The sequence below is a fragment of the Echeneis naucrates genome, chromosome 9 (genome assembly GCF_900963305.1).
Source record: "Echeneis naucrates chromosome 9, fEcheNa1.1, whole genome shotgun sequence".
NCBI classification, from domain to species: Eukaryota; Metazoa; Chordata; class Actinopteri; order Carangiformes; family Echeneidae; genus Echeneis; species Echeneis naucrates.
In genome coordinates, this window is record NC_042519.1 from 5599889 (window position 1) to 5610776 (window position 10888).

The 10888-nt window shown below is 41.3% G+C and overlaps 1 protein-coding gene across 1 annotated transcript; it reads left to right on the top strand.

Annotated features, from left to right (window-relative positions):
• The first annotated feature begins 796 nt into the window (after positions 1 to 796).
• atad1a (ATPase family AAA domain containing 1a) lies at positions 797 to 10267 on the top strand. The gene is made up of 10 exons (XM_029510687.1): positions 797 to 898; positions 1542 to 1742; positions 1891 to 1989; positions 2117 to 2237; positions 3680 to 3880; positions 4559 to 4665; positions 5026 to 5115; positions 5997 to 6047; positions 6240 to 6412; positions 7672 to 10267. The coding sequence occupies exons 2-10, from the start codon at positions 1569 to 1571 to the stop codon at positions 7799 to 7801; spliced, it is 1146 nt and encodes a 381-aa protein (XP_029366547.1). The 5' UTR covers positions 797 to 898; positions 1542 to 1568; the 3' UTR covers positions 7802 to 10267.
• Positions 10268 to 10888: the final 621 nt, after the last annotated feature.

The window sequence follows — 10888 nt, forward strand, 5'->3', positions numbered from 1 at the left end:
TGCCTGAGGAAGTTTTTCCTTGCCACCGTGGCCAAGTGTGTGTTCATGATGACATTTGTTTGTCTCTTTATGTAATTCTGTTGTACTGAGTTTGGTCTAAATCTGCTCTCTTCGTGAAGTGCTTCCAAGCAACCTTTTGATGATCTGATGTTCTATAAAAACAATATTTGAATGGATTTGATATTTTCCACAAGGCAGCATGGCAGCATAGTCATTAGCACTTTTGCCCCACAACAAGAAGGTTGTGAGTTCGATTCCCAGGCTTGGGGCCTTTCTCATTGGAGTTTGCACGTTCTCCCCACACTTTCATGGGTTTCTTCTGGTTTCCTCCCACCACACAAAGACATCATGTTTCAGTTTATTGGTGACTCAGAATTGTCAATCAGTCTGAGTGTGAGTGTGACCGGTTGTTGGTCTGTCTGTCTCTGTGTGTTGGCCCTATGATGGACTGGTGACCTGTCCAGGGTGTACCCCGCCCTCACCCAGTCAGGTGGGATTGGCTCCAGAACCCCCGCAACCCAGAAACGGTTAAACAATAGAAACTTAATGAATGAATGAATTTTCCACTAACTTGCATGTTCCCTTTTTGTATTCGGATTGAATAATTTGACAAATGTCTTGCTCTGCTTTGAATGAGCTTTCCAGCAGTCTTCCCTTCCTGGCCTGTCTCCTCTGCCTCTTCCAGCCCTGTGCTGATGTTGGACACCCGTGTGCATCCTCTGCCATCCAGTGGCTGACAGAGGGAAACGTGTCCGCTCGAGAGGGGAAGGCGGAAGCTGGCTAGCTCCGGAACCAAGGCGTTTGTTCCTACCCGGTGTACAAAAGCTGGCGTACCGTCAATGTTTAGGTTTTGCATCTTCGTTAGCGAAAGTAAACCTTTGGGTTTCCGTTTTAGTTCGTAAGTTGTGCTGACTTTAGTCTATAATTAACACACAGGGCCGGGATAATCTGTGTAGTTCGCCCTCTGGAGCCTTTCAAACAGAGTTAACGTGACAGCTGCTGCTTGCTAGCTGAGGCTGTCTTAGCTTTAGCTTCCCTGAAGACGCTAACCTACGAATTTGACGTTAAATCACTGAAGTCTGGTGTCTTTTAAACAGCGACACTCTGCTGCTAGATGAATAATTTACTCAGATAATGTTTGTATAAAATAATATAAACGTGTTGGCTTTAGATGCAAGAACTGATACATTATGTGCAACTACTGTTCAATGAAAACTGTCCAGTAGTTACGCTGCAGTGCGTTTAAGTTGAGCTTCAGAAACGTGTGATCTGATCCTTTCTTGTCTTCCTTAACTTGTCCATTCAGCAACACTGACGGCTGTTGACTTGGATGATTCTGCTCACTGACATTGTTTTAAGCAGCCAGTGGAACATGCGCCATTATTTAATGTTGTAAATAGGAGTTATTGTGTGTGCACACAGTGGAGCAGAGCTATGTCCGCACCAGAGGATGTGAACTGCAACCATACTGTGTATTTATGTGGTGCTGGTGAGCTCATGCTGTTCTGTCTCATTTCTTTACTTCCATGGTGTTTATGCAGCCAATGGTCTGACATCAGCCAGCAGAGATGCTGTTTAAAGACCTTCCCAGAGAGGCCCTAATGCGGCCGTTGTCCAGGAATGAAGTGGTGGGCATGTTGGTGAGGCTGACCATCTTTGGTGCAGCCACGTACTACAGCATCAAATGGGTGGTAGAAGCTATGGACCCGACCTGTAAACAGAAAAACCAAGCCAAGAAAAGGGTAAGTATGAGACTGTTCAATTCCATGAGGTCAGAGTTTAGATTGCTTTCAGGCATTATTAAGACAACAAATGAATGACTTGAGAAGTGTAGTGCGGTGTGTTAATTTTCTTATGTCTTCATCTGAGTTGCGTGCTTTATCTCTCCAGGCAGAACAACTAATGAAGAGGATTGGCGTGGAGGGGGTCAAACTGACAGAGTATGAGATGAACATCGCATCTCACCTTGTCGATCCACAGACTATGAAGGTCAGAGTTGTAATCCCTACTCCATGACAGAGAGTTTATCAATAAATGAAGATAGTGTTGCTTTTCTGTATCCATGCTTTCCCAGAGAAGAACTGAGAATTATTCACAGCCCTCTGCCTTCCTGTAGGTGTCTTGGAGAGATATTGCAGGCCTGGATGAGATTATCAATGAGCTACAAGACACTGTCATCCTTCCCTTTCAGAAAAGACATCTCTTAACTGGATCCAAACTCTTTCAGCCTCCTAAAGGTATCACACTGAAATTATACCGAAATGGACACATTCTGCACATAGTCTTCAAGGTGCAGAGAAAAATTCTAAATTATAGAATAAAATACACTGACAGATTGAAAAACCACACAGTGATATCTGGCATTAGAAAGTATGATGCTAATGACATGTTTAGTTTATGTTGGCTTTGTTCTTTATCATATATTTGAATTAAAATTTGGTTTAAGTCCTGCTTTGACCTTTTAGTTTGAGGACATATTTGTTTAAGGGTTTATTTTACCTGTATTTGGTCAACTTTGCAGTGTGTTGATCTTCTAACACATTTTCCCTCAATTTTTGGGATCAGATAGTTTAATTTCATTTGGTTTCTTCATTGATTTAAACTTAAAAACATAATATTCAATAAAAAAAACATTGTGCTCTGTAGCACAATAATACACATTTCATGATGGCATTGGAGCAGGACGAAAGGAAAATCACGTGGGTTGAGGCCCATTCTCACAATGGATGAATAATAATAAATTGTGTGGTGATCTGCAAAGCTTTCAACATCAGGTTTCCTAACCAGCCGTCTGCCAGGTCTGTTCTGTGGCCAGCTTGTTTATTTTAGGACTTTTGTGCTTTCAATCTGGATTTTAGTGAAACACATGTTACCTTGGGCTGCGATCAGGAAAATGATTTGGCAAGTGAAGGCTGTTGTACAGCCACAAAAACTCCTGCAGGATTGTTGCCCTGCTTCTTTTTTATTAACACTGTGGGACTGTTTAAAGTGCCACAGTGAAGACCCTCAAAATGCTGTAGGACGTTCTGTAACCTTGTGGTCAATATTTATTTTTAAACCCGCTGCTTTAGAGTATTACAACTAAATAATAAGTCTATGACAATTTCATTAAGACTAATAATTGGAGTTGTGGTGCATAAGAACTACATGCAGAAGTTGTTCTCTTTTTCATTTTTGTTGGAAAGCTGCCCACTGCACTCCAACATCATCTGGAACTATGTGCCAGAAAGCATCTGACAAAATTTATGCTCATGGCAGCCTGACAGCAGAGGATCCCTTTGAGGAATACTTTACTTTCAGTAGAGACTTTTTACTGTTTGGCCCGAAGCTTTATGCAGGGCTTCAGGATGAGTCAACATCCACAATTAGCTGCTTTGGGAACCAAGTTATATTCCTCGACTTCAAGCTTTGTTTATATCATGTAACTTACAAAAAGAATGCCCGTGGGAACAGATTGTTTAAGCTTGGCCAAACTCTACATTTCTACATTTGCTAGAGGATTCCAATTTAGGGAAAAATATTTTCACAGTATCAACCAGAGATGATATGAGCCACTTTTCATAAATGTTTTGCTTAAATGGGAGTAATTTCATATTTTGAATGCTTGATGAATCAAACAATCAATGGGATGTTGAAATAAATTATGATTCCTAATACCTGCTTATATTTTGCCTGGCAGGTGTTTTATTGTTTGGTCCTCCAGGATGTGGAAAGACCATGATCGCCAAGGCAACAGCTAAAGCCTCAGGGTGCAAGTTCATCAATCTACAGGCCTCCACTCTGACAGACATGTGGTACGGTGAATCCCAGAAACTCACTGCTGCAGTCTTCTCACTGGCTGTCAAAATCCAACCCTGTATCATCTTCATTGATGAGATCGGTGAGTGGATCTTAACAGGGTGCCTGTCAAGGATTGCATGGAAAAGTGATTCTTGTGCTTCTTCTTCATCTTTTATTCTTGTTAGGTCGGAATTCATCTGAAGCAGCATTCAAAAACAGATCACAGATATTTCTTTTATAGATTGACACTTAGGGAATTGTTTTGGCAGTTTTACAGGCTGCTGCCTCAGAAATTGTTTAATTCATTCAAAATGTCCTCAGTATCATGCCAAGGTCATCTCCCGCAGAGCTGTAAAAAGATAAATTGGCATGATTAAAAGAATGCCAAATCAGCACTCAGAAGTTTTCTCACAGCGGCTGTTTGCAGTTTCCCCGTGGTTGCACAATCTCAATCTCATTGTAGTGCTTTGCAACACATTTCCAATAAAAGGTAACTGAATAACTCACAGGCAACCATCACTGGATTATTTTGACCTTTAAGACAGTTTAGCATGTGAAGACTCTTGGTCATGTTCTACTTTGTAAGATTTCTACCTGGCTTTATGTACTTTCATATTATTATGGCCATTGATTGCAGCAAGTGTAAGTCATGCTGAATCAAAAAATATTTGTGTTTTGTTTGAGTTTACATTGATTGTTGGTCTCAGCCGGTAATGAAGATGTTTGTGTAAATGCAGTTTTCATGCTTTGATATTGCTCCTTTTCTCCTGTTTGTTAGAGTCATTTCTAAGGAATCGCTCCAGCCTGGACCATGAGGCCACAGCTATGATGAAGGCCCAGTTCATGAGTTTGTGGGATGGCCTAGATACTTCTTCAACCACCCAGGTGACACAGTTTTGTAGTATACTCAGTTGACCAAGTCGTACTGCGTTGCTGCTCTGCGTTGGCAAAGATATAACTATTCTATAACAGAGGGTAGTTGGTGTCCTTAACAGAAATAGAATAATAAAAAACAGTAGAATACGTTGTCAAACAAAGAAAATCTAAAAAGCATTTATTTAAACAACTAAATGAAGGCTGTGGGGAACAGTGTAGTTTTTAGCTTGAGTAAAAGGTAATTGCACCTACTCTACCTCTATGCTGCGCATAATGTTCCACATGGTGCATGTACCATGCTGGAGGAGTTAATGCAGCGGCTGATTATTTTAGCAGAATGTACTCACATTGCCACTTTTCCAATTCAAGGTAATGGTGATGGGAGCTACGAACAGGCCACAGGATGTGGATCCAGCCATTCTGCGCAGGATGCCTGCAACTTTTCACGTTGGCCTCCCAGTAAGATCTTCCATTTCCATCTATAATCAATGATCTGGTATATTTTATGTTGGAAGAGTAAAATTTGCTGCCACTTTGATTTAAATCTTAATTGTATATCTTGAGAGTAATTGCATTGAAATGGAAAACACTAGAATAAACATCTGATTGCTTATAATTAGCTCTTCTCCCCACTCTACCACAGCTTGCATTTCTTTCATTCATTCATTCATTCATTCATCTTCTGTCGCTTATCCGTTTCTGGGCCGCGGGTTTGCTGCATTTACCAGCATTTACCCAGCTCACATTGGGTGTGGGCAGGGTACATCCTGGACAGGTCACCAGTCCATCGCAGGGTCAACACACAGAGACAGACAGAGACCAACAACCACTCACACTCAGACCTACAGACAATTTAGAGTCACCAAATAACCCAAGCATGATGTCTTTGGACAGTGGGAGGAAACCGGAGTGCCCGGAGGAAGTCCACCCAAGTAGCTTGTATTTATTCAGTGATATAACTGGTGTATTTTTGTGTGTTTTCAAATAGCTTAAACTCGCTAAACTTCACCTTCTTCCGATTGTGTAATGGCTACCAGCCAAACCACAAGGAACACGAATTGTATCTTATATCAAGTGCAATAAACATTGAGCTGTCGATGTTTATTAGTAAAACAGCAACCAAGACTGAAGTGTTTTTAAACTCTATTCGAATGATATTTGCAATAAAAGGTGTTCACAAATAATTTTCGTGTGTAATATTTACAGAGTTTAAACTATACAGTGGCTCATATATAGAAAGTATTTATAATTCTGATAAATTCTTAGAGACATTTGATTTCTAGGGTGCTCTTTAATCTCCCTTTTCCCCAGTAAGAACCACTGTCCTTCTGTCTTCACAGAATGTCAGACAAAGACAGGACATTCTGAAGCTGATCTTAGCAGGAGAAAACGTAAGTTGTGATTTCTTCTCATTCAAGTCAGCAGCGGAACAGATTGTTTCATGCTCACAACTTTATCCTCAGAGACCATTTTACACCTGCATTTTCACTGTGAAGTCACACTTCAAAATATGAGAATAGCGACAGTTTATGGATTAATGATATATAATTGTCTCTTTTTTCCTGTCCTGTTTTTCTGCTCAGTTGAGCAATGCTATTAATCTGAAGGAGATAGCTGAGAAGACAGAAGGCTACTCTGGCAGTGACCTGCGAGAGCTGTGCCGGGATGCCGCCATGTACCGAGTCCGGGACTACGTCCGCAAGGAACAGATGAGGCAGATTGCGCAGCAGCTGCAGGACAGCCAAGACGAAGAAAAGTATGACTGATGTTCAGGCACCCACAAGACAAGACATCCTGCTCATAGTGTTCATTGGTATTGCTTTGTTTAACTACAGTATTTAACCTAAACAGACTGAGGTTAGAGAAATGTAACCTATACACGACACTCTAAATGCTAAATATTCCCCAAAATGAAGTATTGTTTTTCTTTTCTTGCCAGAAATTCAAGCTTTTGAAACAGTGTTCAGAGTAGGATATTAAATGTAATTTGGGGTCATCCAATGGTTAGTGCACATGCCATGTAACCAGCAGCATCTTGGGTTCAAATCCAACCAAGGAACCTACACTGCAGGTCATTGCCCTCTCCCTGTTTTCTGTGGGCCACTCTGCCAGTTAAAGGCATAAAAAGTCCAAAAAATATGTTTAAGAATAAAACTAGAGTCATCTTAAAGGCTGAGCCCCTCATATGTAAAGCTACTGCAGTAGCAATAACAAAGTTATGAGTCATTAAACAGAAGGATATTAGAGGTGGACGTGGTTGGTTTTAAAAACATCTGATATGTTAATATCTGGCCTGCGTAACCTATGCAGCTTCAGCTGTTGCCAGCAACTTCTGAAATAGCCCTCGAAGCAAGGTATTATTGCTAGAAGAAGTATTTTAAACCTTTACTTTTCACTACACTTCACTACACTTCAGCTGAACTCACTGCAGTTATGTCGCCATGTGGTGTCAAGTGAATAATAGGATGCAGAAGCAGCTAAAGGCTCTTTACAGATACGCAGCATCACTGTGTTTTTCTGTCTTCAATGCATTAAGTCGCTCCGGAGGTCTTTAATAAAACGCTGGGAAATTAGTTTATCCCAGCAGCAGAATTATAAAGAAAAAGAGGAAAAATACCTGTTGCAGGAGTGTCTTTTTCATCCTGTCAGGATCCAGAAGAAATATAAATAATAATATTGAGTTTGCTCACACTGGAAATGTGAAATAAGAAATCTGTAAAATGTACCTAGTGTGTATATTTCAAAACTCTCCCACGATGCAGAGCAGGAACAATTGGGACTGGAGGTGGAGCATGTCCAGCAACACATCTGCTGTCTGTTTCTGCAGATTGCTGTTCGAGGACAGAGTAAGGTTACAGTAGCTGATGTATAATTCTATGTTCTCCTGTTGATGTTGTCCATACTAAAGCACTATAAAATAAAGAGCAGTGTAGTATGTAATGTGAAATTGGGAATCGACTATTATCTTTCTATGCCTCTGTCCTGACCTTTGACCTCTTGGGTGCTTTGTTACAGGCCAGTGGACGAGGAACGGTTGCGGCCAGTCACCCAGCTGGACCTCCTCTTTGGCCTGGACAAGATGAAGGAATCTAAGCTGGCCACAGCCTCCATGTTGCCCAGTGTGTCCGAGGTTCCCCTTGACTGAACGCCAACACTGTTCAGTGTGTTAAAGGTCAAGACTCCAGCAACATGTGCGCGGTGCAGACCGGCAAGCCAACAGTCACCAGGACAGCCATATTTTTCTTACACTTATTTATCCAGAAAGGTTGTTCTGAGCATGCTCACCTTCAGCACAGCCCACCACACATGTACAGTTACAATATACAGTCAGAAATCTACTATCTCTTCCAACTGACCAGCTCCACTGGAGAGACTTACAGTCCACTAGAGAGACTTACAGTCAGTGCTTTGCACAGTGCTGCTATTAGTACTACTCTGTTTCTCCACTATACACTTCCATACACCTCCCCAGCACTGACTTATGCATGATCATGAGTGGAGAAGATCAGTCTGAAGTCATTCAGCCTCCACTCCAGATCAGTGTAATTCTTTGACGTTTGCTGCTTCATGTCAAAATGAACTACCGCCCCTTCCATTCCTTTCTGGGCAAAACATGGTTGAACAACAAAGACCTTAAATCACTTTAAAGTGGTGTTATCAGAGCACTTTGGAAGAAACGATTCAGCTGATCGTGGTTAAGCTAAGTCACATTATAGTATGATCTCTCTCAGTTATGCTTTTCAGTAATATTACACTTCCAAATAACAAGGTGTCTAACCAAAAATTGGCTTCTTTATTTCCTTGGATATTAGTATCCATTCAAAGAATTAGTCATTTTGTGTGTATTACTCTTTTAAAATGTGTGACTTTGTGCCTGCAGAGATGTGATGCTAATCATGTTATCAACTATTTCTCCCAAGGAGCTCTAATTTAAAATGTCTCATGCAGTGATGAAATCTATGTCCTCAGTTATGAGTTCAATGCTGTCAGATCACAGTATGAACATGACAAAGAAGAGAGAGAGCAGCGCATAGTCAGCCACAGGTGCATTTATGTGTTGGCTGTCACTGCCGAAGAGCTCAGATAAACTACATCATTCCACTGGGAGATCCAAAGCGGCATGTCAGTATAAGGCATAAAATCAATGATGACAAAATGCATTGGGACTGAATACCCAATAGAAATGCAGCCCATGTGCAACTCCTCCCCAGACGTGGCAGTTAATACACGTAGACAATTGCAAGTAACAAAACAACGATTCATGTGCCATGTGGAAAAGGGGTCGCCACTGAAACCCTTCAATAGAGACCGCTGCAATAATGATCTGAGCCAGCAGTAAAACACATCATTACACCCGATTATCTCCATTATCATTATCCTGCGACTAAATGGCTGTAAAAAATAGAGCTAGCTGTTGGATCACTGCTCAGCCCTCCCAGCTGTTAGCAGGAACATCATCTGCGTTGTGCTGTTTGCATGTGTGCAAAAGAGGGAGCAAAATATTGGCTTCGAATTAAGGCAGAGACTACGGCCGCGACTGAAGGTACCACTCTGTTTTCTGAATGATCTTTTAATGTGCTGAATGCTGCTTCATGACACGAGGTTTTTGAAGCCTCATTATTGTTCATTCAAAAACACAATCCTCATTGTCTAACCGTGTCTTTACGTTTTGAAATACCTTGACTGCTGTTTTTCATCAACATATTTATTTATTTAACATTATCAGCGAGTCCTTGATGTTTTGCCGAGAATGTTTTTATAATGAATGTATCGTGTCTCATCCCCTGTCAATCCCTGACTGTCATCAGTGGCTGAAACCGCTACACACATCAAGGGTACGATAATCCTCACTTTTTGGACAGTGCAACGAAGTTGAAGTTGTTGTAACATGCTTTCCTGCCTCATCTTTGTGTAAAGAGCCTCATTATTTCACATGTGGTCACAGCACGCGTTCAGAGATCTACTCATAGGTCTTACGCAGACCTTGTTACTGCACGGTCAGACCAAGTCAGGGCTCTTTTGTTATTTAACCGTGACCATGTGGTGGCACTGTAGTCTCACTGTCCTGTGACTCACACAGGAGTTTCAGGCAGGGAATTCACCAGCTTTTATTTAGAACAGTTTTGTAACATTACAGTGACTCAATGAAATATATAGAACCCGGCGTACTGGATCACCTCTCTCTTATTGGTTTCATTCAGTGATATTTATTTTGGTTATCTGCTGCTCTTCATTAGAGTGTCTCCGGTGTTAGTTAAATGTTGCTTTGTAAACCAGTAATTGTGTCAGTGCAGCTTGCAGGTTAGTTACCTTCCTTTGAAAGAGGCAATACCTGTCTAAATGCTTCTTAGTTCACCAGTGACTTGGCAGAGACTTCATTCCCTAAATATTGTCTCCCTAAGCAGTACTGCATCAACAATGTAAATGGTATTGTCAGCTATGTGTATGTATTGGATATGACATGTTACTGTAAAGTGTATTAATACAATCCCAATGAACAATGTATGTTTCAGTTTTTTCAAACAGCGATGTGTACTGCTATTGCTTGAGCATGGTTTTCATGATTTGTTTTTGTCTTGTCATTGTTCATATCAATAAATATATAAAGTCTCATTAATTCACCAGCATTAGCAATGACACAGCAGTATTTGGCACAAGGTCATTTTACGCCTGCGCTTCTCCAGGATCCAAAGCCTGACTGTTGTCTGGGATTTTCTGACTAATTGAACTCAGGTATTTTAAGAAAGCGATGCCGGTAAATGTTGCCTGTAGCTTGAACAGATGAAGTAATATTTCCAATTCAGACTTTAATGAGACAAAGTCTGAAGTGTTTCTCCACCAACAAAGTTCTGCAAGCATGCCTGTGTGGTCTTTGACTCTGAGCCATTGATTAGTTATTCATAAAGCCATTGATGAGTTATTCATGAAGAGGGACTCGGTGAAAGTCTCCATTCCAGCTCCTTTCTGTTAGAGGACAGTTCCCAGTCAATAAACATGATGGAGGAATCTCTCCCACGCAGCACAGCTGGGTGGAGGGAGACTTCCCATGGAGAGGAGAGCTCAGACACAGATAGATTCACTTTTGTCTGGCCACGGTTTGTCAGTACAGCAGCTTTCAGTGCTGGCCTGACGGTCTCTAGCCTTTTTTTTTTTTTCCATTAGCAGCCAAGATGGAGTGTATAATGGCTCCACTCTGCAGTGTGACAGTCCCGTGAAAGCCTCAGTGCCATCA

Excerpts from the sequence above, each read along its gene's own strand:
- atad1a (XM_029510687.1), top strand. The coding sequence starts at position 1,569 with ATGCTGTTTAAAGACCTTCCCAGAGAGGCCCTAATGCGGCCGTTGTCC. Across the intron at positions 3,881-4,558 it reads CATCTTCATTGATGAGATCG|AGTCATTTCTAAGGAATCGC; the intron begins GTGAGTGGATCT and ends CCTGTTTGTTAG. Across the intron at positions 4,666-5,025 it reads ATACTTCTTCAACCACCCAG|GTAATGGTGATGGGAGCTAC; the intron begins GTGACACAGTTT and ends TTCCAATTCAAG.